This window comes from Marmota flaviventris, chromosome 5 (assembly GCF_047511675.1).
Source record: "Marmota flaviventris isolate mMarFla1 chromosome 5, mMarFla1.hap1, whole genome shotgun sequence".
NCBI lineage: Eukaryota > Metazoa > Chordata > Mammalia > Rodentia > Sciuridae > Marmota > Marmota flaviventris.
In genome coordinates this window covers 72031978-72052762 of record NC_092502.1, presented here as the reverse complement: position 1 = coordinate 72052762, position 20785 = coordinate 72031978, and the positions used below count along the sequence as shown (strand labels likewise).

Below are 20785 nucleotides of genomic sequence, written 5' to 3'. Positions count from 1 at the left end.
GTGCTTTAGAAGTCTTGTTAAAGAAGTGGGGGCCTAATCTGACGTGATGAAGATTTGGGCCTACTTTTTCCTCTATTAGACACAGGGTCTCTGGTCTAATTACTAGGTCCTTGATCTAGTGCATGGAAGGACAGAGGTTTAGTTTCATTTTGCTGCATATGAATTTCCAGTTCTTCCAGCACCATTTGTTGAAGAGACTATTTTCTCTCCAATGTATGTTTTTGGTTCCTTTGTTTAGAATGAGATAACTATTTATGTGGGTTTGTCTCTGTCTTCTGTTTTGTACCATTGGTCTACATGTCTATTTTGGTGCCAATAGAAAAAGATTTGAGAGAATTAAAATCATTTTCAGTTACAGAGAACAAAATAACTCAAGCAAAGGTCATCTCAAATCAGTGGGAGGAAGGAATCAGAATTCCTCTTATAGCCATGAATCTGATCCTGAGATGAATAATTTGAACACATTTAAGATGGTTGATAGAACACAAATTCTTCACCTGAAAGGTTTTGTTATTTTAACACAGGACTGTTTTTGCTGGTTTTAAAATAAACATTCAGGTGGATGTCTTAAAATATCTTTTCTCTGTTGGTAGTTGTTAATAAACAATATTTTCTCAAAAAATGTTCTTTTTGCTGGGTACACTGGCACACACCTATATTCCCAAAGGCTCAGGAGGCTGAGGCAGGAGGATTGCAAATTCAAAGCCAGCCTCAGCAACTTATTGTGACCCCATTTCAAAATAAAAAATTAAAAGCACTGGGGATATGGCTCATTGGTTAAGAGCCCTTGGGTTCACTCCCCCCCCCCCAAAAAAAAAAAAAAAAAAAAAAAGCTGGGGATGTAGCTCAGTGGCAGAGTGCCCTTGGTTTCCATCCTCAGTATGGGTAAATAAATAAATTAATAAGTAAATGGGGTAGAAGGGCTGAGGGAGAGGTAAAGGCCTTCCTCAAGTCTCTCTGCAGTAGCTGTAAACAGAAAATAAAAGTGATGAGATTGGGGCTGCAAATACCTACAATAACTCATATTTTAGATAAGTCTCTCAAGATGACTGATTTTTATAAAGTTTTTGAAAAACATTTAGTAATGTATGCTTTACATTTTGGAAGTTAACTAGCATCGTTTATACCTTAGAAAACAGATTTCAAAACCTGAATATTATGCATTGTACACATGAAACATACTTTTAACTTTGTTATCATTTAAAAACTTTTTTCTTTAAAAGTATATTCATTATAGGAAGTTAAGAAAATAATTACATATCAGGCCATACGTACTACCTTGTGATAAATTGTCAATATTTTGATGTATGTTGGTTGTGGTCTGTTCCATGACTTGCTTTTGTCATAAACACATTATGATCTCTGTTTTCACTGTATAACATTGATTGTTTTATATTTGCTATTTAAAGTGGAAATGAACAAAACTTTTCACTAATAAAGTCATCTGGTCTGGGAAGTTCATGTAATTTATAGAAGATAAGCCATATTCCTCTACTAAGCTGAAAAATTCATGTTTCTTTCTGGATGTTAGAGTTGGTATGTGGCTAATGACCATGTTCTGAATAGGTTTAAGAATTGAAAAAAAGTAGATGAGAAAGTGAAGGGGGGCATGGAAGTATTTGTTTACATATATTATCTCATTTTAATTTTCAAACCAATTCAGATGGGGAGATGGTATTTCTATTTTGAAAAAAAGACAAATAGTCGAGATGAATCAACCCAAAGTCACACAGCCATCAAATAGTGAAGGTGGGATTCAGATCAATTCTAAAACCTTGTTTTATCTATGCCAGGTAATGTTCTGGAAGAAAGGTAATACATACTCATTAACTTACCCTTGTAACATTCTTTATTTTAGAGGAGCAACATGATAGAATATGTCACATCTTTTAGGCTCAAGTTAAAAACAAAAACTGTAGCCTTTTTTATTTTATTATTTTTTTTTATATTTTATTTTTTTAGTTATCGGCAGACACAATATCTTTGTTTGTATGTGGTGCTGAGGATCGAACCCGGGCCGCACGCATGCTAGGCGAGCGCGCTACCGCTTGAGCCACATCCCCATCCCATGTAGCCTTTTTTAATGTTCTCTTTTTCTGTCTTTCGTTCCCCTCTCGTTCCCGCATGTACGTGTCCCCACTCCCCCCAATTCAAGCCTGTCTAATCAGGGGGGATTTAGTTAAGATATTTGATGCTTCAGAAAGGCCTTGAACTTGTCCTGTTCCAATAAATAACTTTGGGGGAATTTTTTTTGGTTTTCTTCCTTTGCAATTAGTCTTTGTTATTGTTTTGAACTCCAGAAGAGTTTAAATTTTATCCCCAGTTTAGGAGAAAACAGCAGGGGGTGATAGATCTGATTTCATGGCAGATGGTAGTGGGTTCTCTTAAATTTAATCTCCTTTATATCTTAGGAGATTATATCTTAGTTAATATGTAGTTGACTGGTGGCAATTGGGTCAAAGCCAGAAGACCTAACTATGTCCTAAGCTTTTACTGCTTGCATGAGAGCCTGGACAGATCTCCTCTTTGTTTTAGTTTGCTAGTTTACCCTTTTGTGTGAAGAGAGCTTTTGAACTCCTAGAAATGTGCTAAGGCTAATTGACAGTTATCTTTTAAAAATTTTTTGATTTATTTTTGCATTTGATTTTGTAAAAATACTTTTAAAAGAAATCTCATCCATGTTATTGTCATGTTCTTATTTTTATTTATTTTTTACTTGTAGATGGACATATTATCTTAATTATTATTATTATTATTATTTAATGTGGTGCTGGGGATTGAACCCAGTGCCTTACACATGCGAAGCAGGTGCTCTACCACTGAGCTACAGCCCCAGCCCGTTGTCATGTTCTTTTTACAGGGATTACCATTGAGCAAAAGAATGAAGATCTTGTTCTTAGCTATGGGCTTACTTACATGTTTGTCCATAGTTTTGTGAATAGGGAAAATTTGGATATTTTAATTCATAATTTAGTGTGCTTTTTTTATTTATTTTTTTTTTCAAAGAGAGAGTGAGAGAGATAGAGGTAGGGAGAATTTTTTAATATTTATTTTTTAGTATTTGGCAGACACAACATCTTTGTTTGTATGTGGTGCTGAGGATCGAACCCGGGCCGCACGCATGCCAGGTGAGCGCGCTACCGCTTGAGCCACATCCCAGCCCCTAGTGTGCTTTTTTTAAAAACAGATTTTTTTTTAGTTGTAGGTGGACATAATACCTTTATTTTATTTTTGTGTGATGCTGAGGATCGAACCCAGTGCCTCACTATGCTAGGCAAGCGCTCTACCTCTGAGCTACAACCCCAGCCCCCTAGCGTGCTTTTTTAAAATGTATTTTTCATTATTAATATGTTAGCTAAACAGTTTAAGAACTTGCCAATGTGCCTTTGAGCTGAAAGAATAGGTTGGATGTAAATGTTTTTTTCACTAGTACTAGCCATTGAACCAGAGACCCTCTATCCCAGCCCTTTTTATTTTATTTGAGATAAAGAGTCTGGGGTTCTCCTGCATTAGCCTCCCAAGTCTTTGGGATTATAGGCGTGCACCACTATGCCTGGCTAATGTGTTTAGTTTACCTGGCTTCTTCCTTCCAGTTTCAGTTGTTTGCTGTCATTGATCTGTTGTTATTTTGGAACCATATCATGGTAGCTGAAGAATGAACTGGGTTAAGAGTTACAACTTAGAGGAAGGAGGAGGTTATGATGAAAAGAAAGAGTTGGTGAAAAATTTGAGAGTCAGCATGTCAAGGTTATGTGATTGTTAAAATTGCCAGGTTTCATTTGTTCATTTAAATGTAACCTAGTCTTTGAAGAGTTTTGATTCATTTAGATGGACTGTAGATTTAACAGTCTTTTTAAAATTCATTCTGGGGGCTGGGGTTGTGGCTCAGTGGTAGAGCACTCGCCTAGCACACGTGAGGCCCTGAGTTCGATCCTCAGCACCACATAAAAATAAATAAATAAAACAAAGGTATGGTGTTGAACATAACTAAAAAATAAATATTAAAAAATAAATAAAATTCATTCTGTTTGGCCTAATTTGAGCCCTTACCTGTGTCTTCTAATTCTTTCATTCACTTGAAGTTTACTCCCTTTTTTATCTCCATCCTGCTCAGATTTTAACAGAGAACCAGAGGAACTTCTGAAAAAACTGGGATTTTTCAACATTATCAAACTTCATACTGTTTAGAAGCCTCTTGCTATTTTGCATTTACTTTTCATTTGAGGGTCCTGGAACTGCCATTTATTCCACTTGGCCCTTACCTCCTCCTGTGGTCCTGATTGTGTGTGCTTCTGTCTTTGGCCCAGAATATTCATTCTTCAGTTGGGCATTATGAGTCTCCTTTTGTCTCTCCCCACTCTTAATATTTGTTATTAATTCCAGTTGTGATAATAAAAAGTATGGCAGTGGTAGGCACTGCTCTCTGCACTCTGCTGAGTACTTTGTGTGTCCTAGAGCATTTGGTTTCATCTCCGCAGCCCTGGAAAGTGGGCACAGGCAGTTCTGGCTTTGCAAGGTTCTGATGTGCGCACATTTTCAGTTACCAACATTTAGTTAAATACCACCAGTCCCCCAATAGTTCAAAATTTAGTTACCACAGTATACTAATTAACAGTGAAGATTTGCATAAAGTAAGTACTAACCTTGCTGTTAGCTCTGAAGTATACATATTGCCACATAAATAACTGATTCACATTATGGTCAGTGACCAATTATGTCACTCTTGTTGATTGTTCATTGTGCATCTTATCAGTTTATGTAGAGTGTGTAGTTGTGTTGTCCTTCCCTTCCAGTAATAAACCCACTAGAACCATTTTACAAAAGTAGAGAATTAAAAGAGGAAATTAACCAACAAAAAAATGGATGCTCAGGCAAAGAAATGAAAAATGATAAATTGAATAGACAAAAAATGGAGGAAATAGCCAACCTCAGTAATGTTTATTCTGTTGCTGTTTAAAATCCTAGGTAAGTGCCAAAGGAATTTGCTGAAGGAACATTCCTTCACTTATGTGAGGAAAGTGATTGTGATGAAAAGGAAGATGATGTTCAAGAGAAAATGATGTCATAAAAAAATGTCATGTTAAAGGAACTCTTGTAGATAATTTATGAACTTGAAAATGAAAAGATTAAGAGCTGGATATGGTAGTGGGATATATATACAGATGTAATCCCAGTGACTGAGGAGGTTGAGGCCAGGAGTATTGCAAATTTGAGGACTGTTTTGGCAATTTAGCAAGATCCTGTCTCAAAATAAAAATGGACTGGATATGTGGCAAGCAAGCATTGTTAATACTACTTTTGAGAGCTTTTTTTGTTGTTGTTGTCATTGTTAACAGAAAGTTTTTAGCCTTAACCTTAACAACAACAACAATAACAAATTCTCAGTGTACTGTAAAGTTTAACATAGTTTATTGAATATGTATATGTTTGTAATAATAAAGGAGTTTTTAATATGTTGACAAAAAATTTTAATGGTTACAGCACAATCATAATTTTTCCATTGATGATTAAGATCACTTTGCACTGTTTCAGCCTGTCTGAATATTTTTATAGTCTTGTGCTACTAACAAAGATTATTAATGTTATTATTTCTGTTTTACAACTGTGTAAACCACCACCTATTTAGTGGTAAAAAAAACTATAGTTTCTGACCCTTAAAGGTGACCTTTGAACAGAAGAATACTCATAAAACAAATTGAAGACCTTTTCTCTGATTTTTGATTTTGTTTTACCTAATAATACTAATTTTAAAAATATATACCAAATATATACCCTATGTTGTCTCTCATGGTACAAAGTAGTGAATTAGACATTTTAAAATTATTATTATTATTTTGATGCTGGGAATTGAACCCAGGACCTCACTAGTCAAGACCTCTATTATCAAGCTACATAGCTACATCCCCAATCTCTCATATTATTTTAATAGATGCTCACAGTGGGGTATTCTTGACATTTTAGAGAGGAAACAGGCGTATAGAGTCCAGTTGTGTAGCTGGTAAATGAAAAAAACAAAATCTAGGCCTTCAGCTCCAAGACCTGTACTCATTCATGTTATTACATTTGATGTCCCCCCCCTTGTTAATATCATAATTCACATACCATAAAATTTACCCCTTATAAAGTATATAAGTGATTAGTTCTTAGTACATTCACAAGGTTGTATAGCTGTCACCCCTGTGTAATCTGACATTTTCATCAACTCAGAGAAAAATCCTGTTGTATCTATTAACATTAAGTTCTGATACTCCTACCCCATTACCCTGCCCGCAACCACTAATATATCTACTTTTTGTCTCTAGATTTGCCTGTTGTAGAAATTTCATACAAATGGAATGGTACAATTTGTGGCTTTTTGTGACAGACTTCTTTAACTTTGTGTGATTGTTATTTTCTTTCAATTTTAAAGGCACAGAAGAGGTTTATTTAGCAAAGTAGATACACATTCAAGGAAGAATTGAGGCAATCAAAAGAGATTTACCCCACTGGGTAATGTACCAGTACTTTGGTAATGAAGCAGCACTTTGTTACTTTTTATTGTTTTATATATAGGGATATATTACAATTTGTTTAGCCATTCATTAATTGATGGGTGTTTGGCTTTTTAACTATTATGACTAAAGCTGCCATGAGCCTTCATGTATACATTTTGAGGTATAATAATTATACTTAGGTATAATAATATATATTATGTATAATATATATAATTATTATACTTAGGTATAATATTATACTTGATGCTAGCCTGGGCAACACAGTAAGATTTCACCTCCAAAAAACACAAACAAAAACAAGTTAGTGATTTTCTCAACTAAGCCTTCCAGGTAACTGCAGTTGTAGGCATTTGCCACTGTAACTACACACCTTCCCCCCACCCCTTCTCCTTTTTAATTTCTCTCAATTTATATGCTGTCATTCAGCTCTTGCTTGTCCCCTTCTCACTTTTAAGACAACCCTAGCTTGGAATCTTTAATTTTTGTTGGTTTCTTCTTAATACTTTATAATCAAAAGTTAATAGATCTTTTGACCCCTGCCTTTAAAATTTTCTATTACTCTTTCCTAGGTCATCACTGCAGCTTTCTGATGCCTCTTTCTGGTCAGGTTTATTGTATGTAAGATTAGGTTAATTTTCTCCTTCCATGAGTTTGACTTCCTCTAGCTCAAGGATTCTTTATTGAATTCTGTTTGTCCATGGCCTTTCTATCCATTACTTCTTTCTCTCCTGTATACAGCCCTCACTTTTCAGTTAGATTAAAGAATTCAGGTTCCAATTGTATCTTATTGTGTTCCTCAGCTTGGATCTAAGAATGTTAGTATTGACATTGCAAATCCTGGTCTATCATTCACTAGTTTGGTGACATGGATTAAGTTATTTGACCTGTGTAAGCATTAGTTGCCTTTGTGTGTGTGTGTGTGTGTGTGTGTGTGTGTGTTGCTGGGGATTGAACCCTGGACCTTTTGCATGCAAGGCAAGCACTCTACCAACTGAGCTATATCCCCAGCCCTAGTTGCCTCATTCTTAAAAAGGGCTAATGCCACCTACTTTCTGTATGATTGATAAAATTAATTTAATGTTGCACATTATTATGTTCATTCTACTTGAAGTGGTAACTCTTAATTCTCCTGCCAAAATCCTTCCTATCTTTTGCAAGTTGGGTCCAGTTCAGAATACCTTCCATGTACCTGTTAACATTTTACTTCTTCACCAAACTGGTTGTTAGTGCTTCCTTCTTTGATATCTCATAGAACCCTATGAAAGCATGGGCTGTTTGTTGTGGACATACTGCTAGTCCCTAATATAGTCCTTGATGTGTGGTGGGTGCTCATATTTGTTGAATAAATAAATCTTTTTTTGTGGGGGGGGGGCACCAGGGATTGAATTCAGGGGCATTCAACCACTGAACCACATCCCTAGCCTTATTTTGTATTTTATTTAAAGACAGGGTCTCACTGAGCGGCTTAAGGCCTTTTACTGAGGCTGGCTTTGAACTCGTGATCCTCCTGCCTCATCCTCCCAAGCTGCTCGGATTACAGGTGTCCGACACTGCACCCAGCTATAAATCATTTTTTAAAATACCCTGAGACATTATTGTTAATGTTATGAATTTACATGATTGCCATATGTCAGTATCTTTTTAAAGATATAAGGGAGGCATATATCAGATATAGGAAAACCTTTCATCTGCAGAGTTCTTCATCATGAGTTATTTCTGACCTGATAAATATGCAGAGCTTATCTTTACTCTTAGTATTCTATAGAGCTTTTAAGTCTAATTGATGTATGAATCTGAGGTAACTTAACTTTTTTCCCCTTCTAAGCTCATATTGTACAACTAAAGTTGATAGAAATTCTGATGTGTTGAGAAATAGTTTACTTTTTTGAAAATGGCCCTTAAAATAAAACAAACAAACAAAATACATGGAAATGAGAAAGAGAATGGCTTTTAGGCTTTAATCTACAGTGGATATACTCAGCAGAGAAAGAGAGTAAGTGCTTTTCCAGGACCCCAAAGATAACACCATACAATTACCATCAGAATACCAGTGGACAAGACATAGCCCTGGCCCTCTATGTGCTTCCAGCTATAAGAAGGGAGGTATAGCCAGGCACAGTGGCGTATACTGTAATCCCAATAGCTTGGGAGGCTGAGGTAGGAGGATCACGAGTTCAAAGCCAGCCTCAGCAGAAGTGAGGCGCTGAGCAACTCAGTGAGTCCCTGTCTCTAAATAAAATACAGAAAATATCAGGTGTAGCTCAGTGGTTAAGCGCCCCTGGGTTCACTTCCTGGTACAAAAAAAAAAAAAAAAGGAGGAGGAGGAGGGAGGCATAATAATCACCTGAAATGCTTATTAGTAGAAATTAATAAAACAAAGTATAATTTGTATAAGTTTCCAGGAAATAATGTAAATAAATTCTTTTTTATTTTAAAAAATTGCTCTAAAGAGTTATACATGACAGTAGAATGCATTTTAATACATTATTCATAAATGGAGTCTAACTTCTCATTCTTCTGGTTGTACATGATGTAGTACAATTACAATTGTGTAATCATATATGTACATAGGGTCATAATATCTGATTCATTCTATTGTTTCTGTCCCCCTTGTAAATAAATTCTTGAACTCAGGATTGTATATACTTTTTTAAAAAAATATTTTTTAGTTGTAGTTGGACACAATACCTTTATTTTATTTATTTATTATATGGTGCTGAGGAGGTAGGTAGGCGAGCGTTCTACCACTGAGCCACAACCCCAGCCCTGTATATTCTTTTTTAAAAAAAAATTTAAAATTTATTCTAATTACTTATACACGACAGTAGAAAACGTTTATGCACTTTGATATATCATACATAAATCGATATAATTTCTCATTTTTCTGATTATACATGTAGAATCACATTGGTTGTGCAGTCATATATGTACATAAAGTAATAATGTCTGTTTTTTTTTTTTAATAATATCTGTTTTATTCTATTATCCTTCCTACCCACATATCCTTCCTACCTACTTACCCCCTCCTTCCCTTAACTCCTCTCTTTCTAATCTAAAGTAATGATATTCTTCCCCTGATTTTTTAGGTGTAGATGGACACAACACAATGCCTTTATTTTTTTATGTGGTGCTGAGGATTAAACCCGGGTCCTGCCCGTACTAGGCGAGCGCTCTACCGCTGACCCACAATCCCAGCCCTTAACATGATATTCTACAGCTCCATCCCTTTACTGGCAAATGCCATAATTTCATTCTTCCTTAAGGCTGAGTAATATTCCATTTTACCCCCCCCCACCCCCCCCCACCCTTTTAAAAATCCATTCATCTCTTGAAGGTCACCTAGGTTGTTTCTATAGTTTAGCTATTGTGAGTTGAGCTTATGCTGGATATTCTTTTTTTTTTTTTTTTGTGGTGCTGGGGATTGAACCCAGGGCCTTGCGCATGGGAGGCAAAGCACTTTACCGACTGAGCTATATATCCCCAGCCCTGAATATTCTTAACAACTATGATAAAGTCTATTTTATATTTCAAGCTTAATTTTTAAAATTATAGACGCAATAACCAGTTTATTATAGAATCTGGTTTCATAAGTACAAAATAATATTAAGAGGCAGAATGTAACCTAGTAAATAACTCTTAGTTGCCTTTTCACTGCAGTTTTTTCTTTAAAAAAAAAAACGCCACAGATTACATACATTTGGAATTTCATATTTTTCTGCTTAAGATTATATCATAAACCTTTACATTTTTCATATGCTAATATTTTTATAATAGTTGTAGCCTCACCATAATTTACTTAACTAGTTTCTTATTGTTGAGCATTTGACCTATTGTCAGTGTTTTGCTATAAGAGAAATGAAAGAATCAGTGACTGAACTCTGAATTTTCAGATATCAAAGAATCTTTGTTAGGAAAGTAGAAATTGGATAGTTGGGATGGTTAGGGAAGTGTGGTGGTATACCTAGTGGTGGTTGTATTTCTGAATTATTCTGTGGATGTGGGTGTAGATTGCATTTGATTAGTGTTTTTTCCTCTCCCCTTCAAATCTTCGTTTTTTTTTTCCACTTCTTTAGTAATAGCTTTTTGAAAAAGCATATTATCATTAGATCAAAGGGAAGAAATATTTTTAAGTCTTTTGATAATAGTGCAAGTCACTTTTTGGATATTTTGCTTTCATTGGTACCACATGAGGGTGCTTGTTTCAATGGTAGTTGTTACTTAAGAAAGAAGAGCAAGCAACAGAAATGACCCCTATGCTATTTTTTAAAATATTGATCAGCCCTTCATTTTAATCCCTGCTGAGTTTTTTTTTTTTGCCCCCATTCTGTAAAACAGGAGATTTGATGAAGAGTGCTGCAGGAGAGTTTGCAGATGATCCCTGCTCTTCTGTGAAGCGAGGCAATATGGTTCGGGCAGCTCGAGCTTTGCTCTCTGCTGTTACCCGGCTGCTGATTTTGGCTGATATGGCAGATGTCTACAAACTACTTGTTCAGCTGAAAGTTGTAAGTATGGGCCTATGTTTGTAATTTGTTCTTTGTGTATCATAGTGAAGCTGATGGTGGCCATTCTTAGTTCATCAGTTCTTAGGTTTTAATTTGGTTTTGAAGTTTATCTAAATGGACCATGCATGTTTTTGTTTAGTTTATGCTTACTACTTTTTCAAGTATATATGATCTGGGCCCTCCTGTGAGCCAGTGTTGTCTTGATTCTAAGGAAGAATGTGTAGCAAAGGTATTGTTTAGACTTCTTTGCAGTACTGATTAAACATTTCCTTGCATTGGTAGAATTGAAAAACTAAGATACATTAAATTGTACACTTTTAGATAGAGACCAATATTACTATATGTCCTTTCTACCTTTTGTAAAGCATCCATGTAATAGGAGGTCCATAGCAGCTCAAGAGATTTAACTTTGAATTGCTTTTGAGTAGTTGTTAAAAGGAATTAAAAAATATTCTCAGATACCATACCATACATATCATTATCTATAGACTTGTAAGTCAGAACTTTTGTTTTTTGGGGTTGTGTTTTATAGGTAGAAGATGGTATCTTGAAACTGAGGAATGCTGGCAATGAACAAGACTTAGGAATACAGTATAAAGCCCTGAAACCTGAAGTAGATAAGCTGAACATTATGGCAGCTAAAAGACAACAGGTACAGTCATTATTTGGGGATATTTTAAAATTGTTTATATTTAGTGGGGAAAAAACCATTTTGCCTACGTTTTCTGATGGTACCATTATCTTGCTCTGCTAATACAGTTTAATTAAAATATTTAATCTAAGGTATCAGTTCAGTATTGTGCTCTTAACAGAAGTATAATTATAATAAAGTTGTATTCATGTTATTCTCTCATTTTAATTTTGTGAAAATTTTAAGTAGTTTATCATTTTTAATGAAGATATATATGGGGAGGTGATTGGCCTTTGTTATATGTGTTCAAGTATTAATGTGAGTTTTAGTAGAATTTAATTAGTAGAATTTAGATCTTTAGGAAACCTAAACAAGTTAAAACATATTAAAGTTATCTCTACATCTGAGACCCTCCCTGCTGCATTATCACTTTTAAAGTGGCTCTTATAATCATTACTAGTAGTTTTTGTTGTGTGTGGCATGTGGATCATTATTCTCATTTTTTTCAAGTTCCACAACCTGTTTGGTATTTTTGCTGTTGGGGTCTTTGAAATCCTTCCTCTGTCTTTTCTGTTGGATACTTTGTATTTTAGGTTTGTGTTCTGCAAGGAGGATACATGCATTGCCATCCAGCTCTTTTATAACTCCCCAGTACTGATGAAACTTACTCTACTTCCCCGCCTCAAGGATGGTGCTAAGGATTGAACCCAGTGCCTTCTGTATTCTAGACAAGTGTTCTACCACCAAGCCACACCCCCTACCCAGCAACTACTTTTCTTGTATTAAAACAATCTCTGAGGGGCTGGAGTTGTGGCTCAGAGGTAGAGTGCTTGCCTACCATGTGTGGGGTGCTGGGTTTGCTTCTCAGCACCACGTATATAAATAAGTAAATAAAATAAAGGTCTATCAACAACTAAAACATATTTAAAAGAAAACAATCTCTGAAAGGATGAATTGTTATTATTACCTAATACTCTTATCAGTTAGGGTATCTTGTACTGTCTGTGCAGGAAACCCAACTCTTAACTCCTTGAATAGAGGAGTGTGGGTATTTTTTCACTGACAGTAGCCAACAGTAAAATGAATAATTGATAAAGAAAATGTAGTATATACATGGATTAATACTCTCCATCATAAAAAAGAACAAAACAGTGTCATGTGCATAGCATAGTGTTAACAGGAGATCATTATGCTAAGTGAAATACACTAGGCACAGAAAGATGAGTGCTGTATGATTTTACTCATAAACAGAATAAAGAAGAAATAATATGAGGGAAACCCTATTGACTTTAACTTGTTTTTTTTTTTCCTCACTTAAAAATCAACTTTCTTCTAAACCTATTGCTTAGAAACCAAACTTATCCCTTCCACTAAACAATGTTCATAATGAAAGCAGTACTAAAGTTACCATTTGTCCATTTCCTATGCACAAATATACACAAAGTACATATTTTATTAAAAGTTGAAAAATTGTAATCGTTTTATTTTTTTTAAATACACGACAGCAGAATGTATTACAATTCTTATTACACATATAGAGCACAATTTTTCATATCTTTGTATAAAGTAGGTTCATGCTGATTCGTGTCTATGTATATATTTGGGTTTTTTTGCATTACAATTCTTATTACACATATATACAACAATTTTTCATATCTCTGTATATAAAGTAGGTTGACACCTAATTCGTGTCTTCATAAATGTACTTTGGATAATGATGTCCACCACATTCCATCATCCTTGCTAATCCCCTGCTTCCTCCCTTTCCCTCCCTCCTGTCTTCCCTATCTAGAATTCATCTATTCATCCCATATTCCCCCTCCCTACCTCATTTTGAGTCAGTCTCCTTATATCAGAGAAAACATATGGCATTTGTTTTTTTGGGATTGGCTAACTTCAGTTAGCATTATCTTCTTCAAAGCCATCCATTTACCTGCAAATGCCATGATTTTATTGCTGAGTAAAATTCCATTGTGTATATATGCCACGTTTTTTTTTTTAACCATTCATCACTGAAGGGCATCTAGGTTGTTTCCACAGTTTAGCTATTGTAAATTGTGCTACTGTAAACATTGATGTGGCTGTGTCCCTGTAGTATGCTATTTTTAAGTCCTTTGGGTATAGTCTGAGGAGAGGAATAGCTGGGTCAAATGGTGGTTCCATTCCCAGATTTCCAAGGAATCTCCATACTGCTTTCCATATTGGTTGCACCAATTTGCAGTCCCACCAACAATGTATGAGTGTACCTTTTTCCCCATATCCTCGCCAACACTTATTGTTGTTTGTCTTCATAATAGCTGACATTCTGACTGGAGTGAGATGATATCTTAGAGTAGTTTTGATTTGCATTTCTCTGATTGCTAGAGATGATGAGCATTTTTTCATATATTTGTTGATTGATTGTATGTCCTCTTCTAAGAAGTATCTGTTCAGCTCCTCGGTCCCTTTATTGATTGGGTTATTTGTTTTTTCGGTGCTTAGCTTTTTAAGTTCTTTATATACCCTAGAGATTAGTGCTGTATCTGATGTGTGAGGGGGAAAGATTTGCTCCCAGGATGTAGGTAGGCTCTCTGTTCACCTCACAGATTATTTTTTTGCTGAGAAAATCTGGACATTTTTTCAACATGTTATCTTTAGTGTACCTGTTGCTAGATGGGTGTAGATGTTCTAAGTGTGATATTTGCATATATCAATGTGTCCGATGAGAATAAAAGATTTTTTTTATATGTCTCTCTTTGTGCAAACAACCTAGAAGCCCTCATAAACTTACCCTGAATCTGAAATGTGCACATACATACATACCTATGCTGTTTTTTCCTTTTTATATTATGTGTATTATAATTTGTACGTAATGGTGGAATTTGTTGTTACACATTCATGCTTGCACACAATATAACAGTATATTTTGGCCTTGATTGTTCCCCCAGCACTTACCCCCTCCTTCCTTGTCTCCCAACCCCAGTTGTTCTCCTCTACTCATCTCCCTTTGATTTTCCTAAGATTCTTACCACTACCTTTTTTAAATCTTTACCCCCTCTAGTTTCCACATATGAGAGAAAACATATAACCCTTGACCTTATGAGTTTGGCTTATTTCATGTAACATAATGGTCTCTAGTTCCATCTGTTTTTGTGCAAATTACACTTCATTTTTCTTTATGGCTGAATAAAACTCCATTGGGTATATATGTCATGTTTTCTTTATCCATTTATCTGTTGATGAACACCTAAACTAGTTCTCTAGTTTGGCTATTATGAATTGTGATGCTATGAAGTATCACTAAAGTATGGTGACTTTAATTCTTAGAATAAGTATTGAGGAGTGGTATAGGTGGGTCATATAGTAGTTCCATGCCCAGTCTTTTGAGGAACCTTTACACTGATTTCCATAGTGGTTGTACTAATTTACAATCCCACCACCAGTGTAAAGGTGTTTCTTTTTCTTCATCATTTATTATTGTTTGTATTCTTGATGACTGCTGTTCTGTCAGGTGAGAGATGAAGTCTCAGTGTAGTTTTGATTTACGTTTCCACAATTGCTAATGATGAACATTTTTTCATGATTTTTTTTTTTTCCGGCCATTTGTATTTCTTCTTTTGAGAAGTGTTTGTTTAATTCGTTTATCCATTTATTAATTGGGTTATTTGAGTTTTTTTGTGTTTAGTTTTTTTTTTTTAGTTCTTTATATATATTCTAGATATTAATCCTCTGGCAACATGCCCAACAGGCCTATATGTCCCTCAATATCCTGGTTTTTATCATTGTTCACCCTATTTTCTGCCCTGGGATCTACCATGTCTGGATGCATCAATGGGCTCCTTTTGCCCTGTTATTCCTGGTTAGGTTTGGCCAGTGGGAGCATAAGCAGGAGGTTAAAGGAGATAGGAGAATGAAGTTGGGGTGTTTTTCATAGACCCCCTACCTGCTGGTGGCCCTGGGTAGATCCAAAGTTCCTGGGTTCCTGCACCCTGGATTCTGGTAACTGTTGCTGCCTCATGTCCCTTCAGACTTAAGTGACCTAATAGCCTTTTGGTTTTCCTATACTTCATGTGTATTCCTAGTTCTTTTCTTATGAATTAAAATTCTGTTCATTTTATCTTAAGGGCCCAGCTTGTTGGAAACTTCACTCTGGATATTTCCATATTCAGCTGCATTTGGATACTATCCGCTAGTTTCCTTCAATAACTGGTCATGTTTTCCCACACTGTGTTTTCTAATAGAATTTTTTTTCTGCTGTATGCTTCCATTGGTCTGTGTTCACTTGACTTTTTCTTTTCTCCCCAGAAATGTTATGTGATAATTTGCTTCCTAATTGAGCCTTTCATTTTTGTAGGCACTTTGTCCAGGAAAAGGGAGTATTTCCTCAAGACTGTGTGGCTCTCTTAACTGCCCTAGTATCATTTAACAACAGCTACCTATTAAAGAAAACCTCATAAGGTCCACGTGCTTTCTGGAATTTACCTTTTTTGTTTTTGGATATGGCATGGTAGTCATGATGACATTGTTGACAATAATATTAGAATAAAACATTTTGTTAGAGTTATTCATTAGTAACTCTAAGCAAGTGTTTACTATGTGCCAAGCACTGTTATAAGGTATCCCCCCCCCCACACCCCTTGCAGTGCTTGGGATTGAAGCTAAGGCCTCATGCATTCTAGGCAAGTGCTCTACCACTGAGCTACATCCTCAGCCCTATTACAAATCCTTTATAAACACAAACTGAATTTAATCTTAAGAAAGTAGTAAATAGGCAGATACTATAATTATTCACATGTTAATTTTTATAAATGAAGGAACTGTAACACACAGAGGTTCTGTAATCTGGCAAGGTTTTTCACTTAGTAAGTAGTGGATCTAGGATTTGATCCTAAGCTGTCTCACTTAAGAACAGGGATTTTGTCTGTTTTATTGCTCCTAGAATCCCTAGTGCCTAGAACATTGCCTAGACTTAGTATTTCTTCTTTCTTTCTTTCTTTTTTTTTTTTAATTGTAGGCATACACAATACCTTTATTTTATTTGTTTATATGTGGTGCTGAGGATTAAACCCAGTGCGTCACACATGCTAGGTGAGCACTGCACTGCTGAACCACAACCCAGGCCCTAGTATTTCTTAATAATTACTTGTTTAACAAATGTATAAACAGACTACTTGCTATACTGCAGATCTATCCTGGAGTGGGATTCTAAGTGTGGCTCTAATTTGTTACTTTCTTGGGCTAAAATATTGTTTGCTAACTAGAAGTGTTGCATTTCTATTAGCCTCTAGGCTCTACTTTGACCGTAAGGGTATCTTAATACATTTTCTGTTGTGTCTGAATACTACATACTGGGTGATTTACAATGAATAGATGTTTATTTAGCTGGTAGTTCTGGGGGCAGAGAAATCCAAGAGCTTGGTTCCAGTTGATTTGGTCAGCATCTACTGAGGGCTTTCTTGATGCATTCTAACATGGAAGAAGGTATCTCTTATCAAGAGAAAGCTTGGATCTCTTTTTCTCTCCTATTAAAACCCTCATGACCTCATTCAATCCTGATTACCTCTCAAAAGCTTCACCTGCAAATAGCATTAACATATGATTTTGGAGATTGTTTTCAACATGTAAACTTTTGGAGGAATACATTCAAACCATAGCAAAGTGTAAAGGTGATGGCAAAGTTCAAATTGAGCTAACATTAACCTTGGTTTCTGTAAGGAGGACCAATGCTGACTCATGCTGTCAACTCTGGGTCTCCAGCATGCTAGGAACTTAGTGTTTTAATGTTCATATTTCATTCACCCATCTACGGACAACTTATTTGATATTTGGAAGAACTTAATGCCTCTTCTTTCTATAAACTCTGCTTTGCATGGTTATTTTTCCAAAAATTTGAACAGGTATATTATTTTGTACCTGTAAATATGATCTTTTGAATACAAGACGAGATGTGATCAAATATATCTGTGGCTATGATTTTATCTTGTTAAATAGGGAAATAAGAAGAAACTTTCACTTGGGTAGAAATAATATTATACTCTGATGAGAAGATAGCTTCTACTTCCTGGTCATTGAATGGACTGGATTGTTAATTTGAGTTCTTTCCTCTATGTTTTCTGTTTGGCTATTCCTGAGTCGGTTTGAATCATAACTGGATTGGTGAAGTTGAGGAATCATGAAAGCTAAACTAGACCACAGGATTCTGATTTATTTTTTGGGTACCAGAGATTGAAACTCAGGGGCACTCAACCACGGAGCCATATCCCCAGCCCTATTTTGTATTTTATTTAGAGACAGGGTCTCACTGAGTTGATTAGCGCTTTCGTTATTTAGTGACAGGGTCTCGCTGAGTTACTTAGGGCCTCTCAGAGTTGCTGAATTGGCTTTGAACTTGCAGTCCTCCTACCTCATCCTTCCAAGTTGCTGGAATTATAGGTGTGTACCACCACAGCCGGCCCAAGAACCTTTTTTTTTTTTTTTCCTCTTTGAGTAATTTCAGTAACAATAGGATACAGAAATGCCCCCTTCTGGTCTTGCTTATTGTCGATATCACTTAACTGTTGCTTTGCATATGTTCTCAGCCTACCCAGTAGATACCATCAGTGGTAAGGATGCCAGAAACCTCAGATTCTTTTGTTGGATCAATAATGGGGTACAGGAAATAGAAAAGGATATTTTTCACTTAAGACTATATCTATTCAGAATATTATAATCATGGATTAAAATAATGGAGCATATGAACCTCAACTTTATGATTTAATGACTTGTGTACTGCTGAATTTTATTGGGTAAGGAAAGTTTGGTTCTGTGTTTTAGGGTTCTGTGTCTTGTGTCTTAGTCTTTGGGTTATCAAAGGGGAGAGGAGTTCTGTACTTGTGAGAATAACTGGGTATATCCTCACCTAGGTGGTTTCGCATAGTTCACATATAACTATGTTATTCTGCTTCAGATTTCCCCAAACTCTTCTATTTTTTTTTAAACATTTACTTTTTAGTTGTAGTTGGACACAATGCCTTTATTTTGTTTACTTATTTTTATGTGGTGCTAAGAATCGAACCCAGGGCTTTGCACATGCTAGGCGAGCACTCTACCGCTGAGCCACAACCCCAGCCCCCCCAAACTCTTCTAATTGACTTGTGTAACTTAACAAATCCTTATTATCTTACTTTGTTTAAATGTGTGTCAAAATGATTTTTATATTTTGGTTTGCTGGAATAGGTACACATATCTATGTATAATTATAATCGAGATGCTGAGTAGTATTATGTTTTTACTGTGCTGTGCTAGGTGCTTTACATGCATTATCCCATTTATTCCCCCAAACAACAAAAGAGCTTCTGTTACTGCTCATATTTTACAGAGGGAGAAACTGAGCACAAAGTGTAAAATAAGGTCACAATAGCCAGGAAAAAGTAGACTAGGATATTTAAATCCAGATTTCTGTGATTCTAAAGCCCAAACACAACATATTAACTCATACTGGTTCCTTTGTGCTTAACTTTCAAGTCAGATTGTTAATGAAAATAATTCAAGTTAGATTGTTAATGAAAGTAATGTGTCTGATAGGTAGAACTCTTAACTTTACTGCCTGTACCAGCAAATTTTCATGTGACTCTAACCCACATAAAGAATGCTCCATTTTCTTATTTTATTCTTGTAGGAACTGAAAGATGTGGGCCATCGTGATCAGATGGCCGCAGCTAGAGGAATCCTGCAGAAAAATGTTCCGATCCTCTATACTGCATCCCAGGCATGCCTACAACATCCGGATGTCGCAGCCTATAAGGCCAACCGGGATTTGATATACAAGCAGCTTCAACAGGCAGTCACAGGCATCTCCAATGCAGCCCAATCTACTGCATCAGATGATGCCTCCCAGCATCAGGGTGGAGGAGGAGGAGAATTGGCATATGCTCTCAATAACTTTGATGTAAGTTACACTTGAGAGGAAACTTCAGACTCTCACCAATATGCAAAAGATGACACTTAGATTTGTGATATAAGTAGAAGAATCATCAGTCTACTTAATCATAACTTGATTTAAAGCATTTATCTTTTTTCTTAGCTTGGATTGGATTTCGGGATTCTTTTTTGCAACAAGTATATTTCCTATGGGGTCATTCTTCTTCTTTTTTTTTTTCTTCCTTTTTTTTGGTTCGGAGAAGTAAACCCAAGGGCTACATCTCCAGCTTCCCCTCCCCCCACTTAAAATTTTTTTTTAGTTGTTGATGGACCTTTATTTTATTCATTTATTTATATGCGGTGCTGAGAATCCAACCCAGTGCCTCACACATGCTAGGCAAGTGCTCTGCCAATGAGCTACAACCCCAGACCTCCAGCCCTTTTTATTTTGAGATAAGGTCTCACTAAGTTGCTGAGGGCCTCCCTTACTTATTGAGGAAAGCCTCAAACTTGTGATCCTCCTGCCTCAGCCTCCTCAGTCATTAGGATTAAGGATGTGTTACACTGCACCTGGCTATGAGATCATTCTTTTTTATTTTTTAATTTTCTTTTCAGATGTTGATGGACTTTTATTTTATTCATTTATTTATATGTGGTGCTGAGAATTGAACGCAGCGCCTCACACATGCTAGGCAAGCACTCTATCAATGAGCCCCAGTCCCAAGATCATTCTTTATTGAGGATATGAATCTAGTTCATTTGATCCAAGATTTTGACCTTCTGGAAGATTCATGAAGATATTGGAAATAGAGCAGCAATGTGTGCAGAGGTTTTGTCCCCTAAGAGATCATGGTCTAGTGGGGTATACAGATATATCATAGTGACTGCTGCCATCTTAATCTTATTTGTCTGCCTAGATGTACTTCTCAGTAACTTTAATTTGAATCATGAACATAAAATTTAATCAAGTGGAAGCAGATTTTGAAATTAGCATAATACCACATATTGTGTGTATATACAGCCCTGTGTATATGACATTAACTTCTTTGGTGGGTTTTGTTTTTAATTCCTGCCCATACTGCTTCATGGCTTCCAGTAGATGGCAGCAGTTTAAGATTTCTTTTTTTAAAGGGTATTTTGTTTTGTTTTAAACCCAATTGGTGAGGTAATTTTTCTTTTTTTTTAAATTAAGGTAAAGGAAACCAGTGTCCTTTCAGAATAGAAATATTCAGGATATAGAATCAATACAAGGGGAGTGTATTTTGTTTTTAACATTTTTT

The 20785-nt window shown here is 35.8% G+C and overlaps 1 protein-coding gene across 3 annotated transcripts in view; it reads left to right on the top strand.

Annotated features, from left to right (window-relative positions):
* Positions 1-20785, top strand: part of Ctnna1 (catenin alpha 1) — a 177355-nt gene that overhangs the window by 50939 nt on the left and 105631 nt on the right. For all 3 annotated transcript variants that reach the window (XM_027927472.3, XM_071612324.1, XM_071612322.1), the window contains 3 exons: positions 10830-10996; positions 11529-11648; positions 19264-19533. In XM_027927472.3, the coding sequence (XP_027783273.1) occupies positions 10830-10996; positions 11529-11648; positions 19264-19533 (557 nt within the window). The remainder of the gene's footprint in view (positions 1-10829; positions 10997-11528; positions 11649-19263; positions 19534-20785) is intronic.